At 40.0% G+C, this 5934-nt stretch overlaps 1 protein-coding gene across 1 annotated transcript in view; it reads right to left on the bottom strand.

Annotated features, from left to right (window-relative positions):
• Positions 1 to 5438, bottom strand: part of LOC118339070 (aryl hydrocarbon receptor-like) — a 45913-nt gene extending 40475 nt beyond the window's left edge. Inside the window, exons 1-2 of the mRNA XM_035676602.1 lie at positions 5134 to 5438; positions 713 to 900 (exon numbers count right to left, since the gene is read on the bottom strand). Coding sequence (XP_035532495.1) covers positions 713 to 900; positions 5134 to 5174 — 229 coding nt within the window. The 5' untranslated portion in view covers positions 5175 to 5438. The remainder of the gene's footprint in view (positions 1 to 712; positions 901 to 5133) is intronic.
• Positions 5439 to 5934: the final 496 nt, after the last annotated feature.

Below are 5934 nucleotides of genomic sequence, written 5' to 3'. Positions count from 1 at the left end.
GATCAGTTCCTGAGCTGGCAAAAATAGTCGTGACACTGTGTGCACTGTAATTGTGGTGTATGGTAACCTGTTCTATAGTGGCAAACTAACAATCCTGTCCACATGCAGGCAACATGGTGAAGTCATAGTATGTCTCTAGTACTCCCGAGCATGTGGATTATCACTGAGCCCGGAGATGGAGGTGCTGGTTATACTGCCAAGACTAATGGTGGGAGTGAAGATAGTGTGAATGGCATGAAATGGCTAAATAAGGCAGAGAGGAAATACCACACCACACTAACAAGCATAAGGCTAAAAAACAACTATCTTTTTGGACAACTCTGATAAGAATAAGACATAAGACTTCACTGTAAAGTCCATTCTCAGTGGATGTGCACTGGTGGCTTCATGTTTCTACATCACACTGTACAAGTTGCATAGTGGACCAGGACTGACCTCCTAACTATTTTAGGCTAAACATGTGGCAGAGCTCATTAATGTGATATTGATCTCCTCTGAGTTTCATAGCAAACAAGAGGATTTCCCATAATGGTCCCACTAACTATAAACAGGTTTATTTGACGGATGTGATCAATTTAACCATTACGCAAAAGAGACAGTAATATATTGGATGATACATGAGCAGCAGTCCACACAACAAAAGCAGAGTGTGTGACCTTTTGACCACCACTAGTAACACTAAGAACAGTCACATTCTCCTGACTAGATTTACCAGAAAAGAAGTTCTTGGCCCGCAGGTAGCTGACACTCAGGCGGAGGATGGAGAGTTTGTCCAGACTGGCGGTGACCTCCTCGGGGAAAGGCAGCAGGCTGGCCAACCGCTCCAGCTCCCCGTTCAACCGGTCCCGATGCCGCTTGGACGGGTTGGACTTGGCCCCTTCAGCCGGCTGCTGCTTCACCCTGATGGACGTTAGACACAGAGAAATAGGTCACGACAAAATCGTCAGCTGTCATTCAGAGCCCACTTACTGCAGGGCCCCAACATATGACCTCTCTGTCAAAGTTTGTATCCACTGAGCTGAGGATATTTAGGAGGTGCAGTAACAGACTTTGTGATTAGAACAGTTTGGTGGGATTATATACTGCGAAGCACAACTGTTTTTTTTGTTTTGAGCAATACCTTGTAACACTGGACATGTACAGTTATCAATATCCATATTCCACTTTTATAATATTGTATATAGTGTGTATATTTTTTATATTCTAGCTTTTTATTATATGTTTTAATTATATTTTAATATTTTTATATTGTATTGTATTTTTAGGCTTTTTTCTACTCTTTGCTCTACATTCCCCTGTGCTGCTGTGCCAAATTTGAATTTGTCCTACAGGGGATCAATAAAGGAACATCTTATCTAACCATATTTGAGATTCAATTGTGGAACTATAGCAAATACATTTGTCCACTTTACTAGTGGTTCCCAACCTTTTTTCCTTAAGGGACCCCTCTTCTATCATTTACTAAACTGACGACCCCTGATTAAATGACATATTTTATGTATATTTAATTTTGCATTCAGAACTGTATAATGAACCCAAACAGTGAACTCAGTAACTGCAAGATGTTTGTGTAAAACAAGTGATTTGAATGAATTCTGAGAAGATTATTTTTTGTTTAGGGAACATTTTCTACAATTCTCTGTCTGTATTATGTATTTTTTAATTATTTTATTAAGAATCATACACACTCACTCGGCTTTGTTTTGGACAAATTCAGTGTTTTTGTGTCCCTGACGTTTGGCCATTGTTGTATTAGACAATTAATTTACTTCCTTACTTTTCTTCACAGAAGTGAACCAAATGCTGAGATATAGGCCTACTGTGTATATTTTTTTTAGCACACCTTAAAATCAAGAAGGCCTCGCTACCCCCCCGCTGATGATCCCTAGTGGGGTCCCAACCTCCAGGTTAGGAACCACTCCACTATACAACATTTGGTGGATTTGAGCATTTTATAACAAAGTTCCGAAGGGTATTTTAAAGTTATAATAAACTTTTTGCATACTTTTGTTATTTTGATCATTATTATTATTGAAAATTAAATTTATTTTTATTTTCTTTTTTGCTGTGTGTGTAGTTGTGTGTGTGTGTGTGTGTATGTGTGTGTGTGTGTGTGTGTGTTTGTGTGGCATTTTGAGCTATCCAACATCAGCTGTAGTTGGCGGCATGTTGATCTTAGCTGAGTCTCCTGTAGAGGCCCACAGTCTATTTTATATTGTAATTATAATTTATATTGCATAAAATCGCAGATCCCAGTTTGCCTCATGGAGCTTTAAAATCTCCACAATCTGTTGGGTAAGGAAAAACTAACAAAGAAATTAGGGCTGTACGATATGGTCAAATCGATTCGATAATCGATAATTACGATTATTTAGACAGATATTGCGATATGATTCACGGTTGGTGGGATTGATTATTTCTGCATAAAAAATTCATTTTCATTGAAAAAAACTATTCTAATAATGATGATGTGAAATTATTTGGTGTCTGTACCAAACAAACAAATTCTAAATCTGGAGAACAAGGTTTTTAGGCCAGGGCCTCTTTGCAGCACTACAGTACTTAATTAACTATACATAATTATAACTAAATATACTTCATTATAATGCTGTTTGGTACACATTTTACTTTCATCATAAAACTGCAGCTTCTGTGATGTGCATATTGCACTTGTCCATATTGAGATTTCGATAATATTTCAATTAATTGTGCAGCCCTAGAGAGTGAAGCGTATTTTTCTTACTTAGCTATTTATTTCCATTTTTCTAACCGACCTATAATCATTATTGTTGTTTGATAAATACTATCCAACTATTCTCTTGACCATCCTGTATTTGCACATTCAATTTCAATTCAATTCATTCTATTTTCCCAGGTTGGTTTCTGAGATATTTCAGCCTTGATTAGTTTTCAGCTCACAGACCATGGAGTCATCATCTACAACAAAGAGATTTTGGACTATAATGGGGCTTGGGACCCTGCTAGAAAACTCAATGTAAATTCAATGATTAACAAAAAAAAGTGAAGATTTGATTCTCTGCCCGAACCAAAAACTGCTGCCGGTCGGGCTCAGACAGAAATAATTTTAAAAATATATATGTATTTAATATTTTACTATGCATGCAACTGTAAGAAATGAGTGAATTGGTTATTTATTAGTTTAAAGAATAATATGCACTATATTTTATGCACAATTTAGTTTACTTCAGCTTGTAATAAACTATTTAAATGATTTATTTATTCTAAGTGGAAATTTGGGCTAGGGTGGGGTCGGGTATGATTTTTTGGGCCCAATCAAAGCTCTAGTAGTAGGAGAAGAAATTCAATCCCTCCTTGGTGGAACTGCTCAAACCTCACAGTTTCAGGAGGCTCCACTCACCCATACAGACTGTGTTGTGCAAGACTCGTTTTTATGGCAACACACAAACATTGAGATAAAATGTTATGTTATTATGATTGTGTGTTGATGGCTTTATATAATCAGTGTTGGGCTAATGACCAGAAATCATTAATACATTGGATTAATTTTTACACAAACCTACCACTAACACACACACATATACAAACACACACAGAGTCACAGTTTATCACTGGATATGAATATGGACGTGGGTCTGTTTATATTGTACACTGATGTACAATGGGATGTCAGTGTTTTGACCTGCAGTGTTGGCTGTGTGTGTGTGTGTGTGTGCCTGCATATACTGCTATACTGCTGCAGACAAAACAATTATTTTCATTCTAATTAATCCACTGATTTTATTGTTTACCTGTTCAGTACAATGTCATTAAATTATATAAAATATCTATAATTATAAAATATGCTGTTTTGCAGTTTTTATGGATAAATAAATTATACCTTGATTTCTAATGATATGAAACACTAAGAAAAGCAGTAAATCTATGTGTGTGTGTGTGTGTGTGTGTGTGTGTGTTCCTGCTCTGCCTCCTCAGCTGAAAACCTGACCCACTGAGTTCAACAGCAGTATCTTAATCAAAAGGGTCTCACCTCCAGTTTGAGTCTGTTATGAATCTGTCTCATCACAAAGGATTATGGGGATTTATCCTACGTGTGCAGACGCTGAGTCTCCTTTTTAGGAATTAGATTCTCCCAGATTAAAGCCTATCTGCCTGTAGCATGTTCCACTCACAGGTTGACTCAAGAAGGACTGCATGAGTAAAGCAAGGGCTCAGCTCATCATACTGATCTATAGGGCTGTCCTCCAGCAGCAGCTGGCTGACTCTTACTGTGCACTGTCAGTCACATGTGATCACATCAAATGTCTCATTCAATGTCTCTGTGCGTTTTATTTAAATGGGACATTATTTGGCAGGGAAATGGCGTCAGTGTGACGCTGGCTCACTATGATGTCACAGAACAGTGACTGCTCAGACTTTTTAATTTTTAATTGTCATGTTCTCATCAGCACTGCTGAGGATTCACTCACAGGTTTATGCTGAACACAAGATCCGTTTATGTTAGTCAGGATGACTTAAAACAGGTTCATAAAAACAGAGAAGGCCCCTTATCCAAACATTGTTTTCATATGCAGACTTCATATAACGCATGATTTTAATAAGACACGACCCAACTTTAAATATCTTAAACCAACCAAAACAATCTGACCACAAACCCTCTGTCCCCCTGTCCCTCTGAAGGGCGTTTTTACAGAAAATGGCACCGTGAATGAGGCTCCGAGCCAGCCGGCGGCATTAAAGGACAGGACGAAAAATTACACTAAAGTTGAATTGCATCTTCTTTTCGTTTCTTTACGAAATTATGTCAAATATATTTAATCTATAAATAAAAAAATCAAAGTCGGTGTTGATGGTAAGAATCAGGCCGCAGTTGGAGGCCTGCAATAATCCGCAGGCATTAGCGCAGCCCTGCACAACATTACACACTCCTGACGCATTTTGCAATATATATTCCCTCACACAGTGTAAAGTATTACCCAGTAAGTAACATACATATGTATTAAAGGATTCTGCCTTTAGAAATGTCCAGATGGATCCAGGAGCTGTGGGTGGATCAGACACAATCCGCACACCGAGTTCCCATTGTAATACATGGCTGTTTAAAACCAATAGAAATGGTATTGGCAATAAACGAGAAGAATAAAATGAACTCACGCTCTCTGGACGGGTTTTCTCCTCTTTCGTCCCGCATACATGACGGCTCTTCTTATATAAGCCTCTGATGGATCCCTCAGAAACACACACAGCCTCTTTCCCCGCTACATGGAAGCCACCGACAATATGCTGCTATAATCCTCCAGATCAAAACTGTAAACACATTATTTCAAATAAAGAAAGAAAGAAAAAAAACTAGGAAGAAAACAAAACAAACGAACAAACAAAATAAGTCAGGTCGGACGGGGCGCCTCGGTCTGTAGGGCCCGCTCCACTTACAGGACTTCAAATCCGAATCTGCAACAAAACCCAAACACAGGTGACTCTCCGGATCCGACCCCGAAACCAAAGGGACCACTCAGGAAAATAAGGAACCCCTTGCTGTCCCGTCAGCCTCACGGAGAGGTGAACTTGCTCCAAGCAAAAAGGAGACGCACAGTTTGCGTCCTCATGGAGGAAGGATGAGATTATCAGAGAAGAGCCGCCTGCAGAGAAACCCTCCTCATCCTCCCTCCGCTTCACAAACAGCCACAGAAGTTCCACCAAACGCAGTAAAAGCTCCAACTATTTACATTTAACATCTACATCAGCGGTGCACTCCAATTAGCGCCGGACACGAGCTGCGAGGGGGAGCGCGCATTCCACTGGCGGGCACGCCAGACACAGATTTTCGTCAGGGTCGCGCGCCTCAAGAAGCCTCTGAGCGCGGGGAGGCGCAGAGCGCTGCGCGGGCGCGTGGGAGAGTCTCCTGGAAACACGGGCCGAGCGCGTCCACGGCGGCGCGTTCCCGAGCGCGTCCCG

This window comes from Morone saxatilis, unplaced genomic scaffold (genome assembly GCF_004916995.1).
Source record: "Morone saxatilis isolate NCDOM2014 unplaced genomic scaffold, NCSU_SB_2.0 Contig5, whole genome shotgun sequence".
NCBI lineage: Eukaryota > Metazoa > Chordata > Actinopteri > Moronidae > Morone > Morone saxatilis.
The sequence above is the reverse complement of the archived record's forward strand: the minus strand, read 5'-3'. Positions and strand labels throughout refer to the sequence as shown.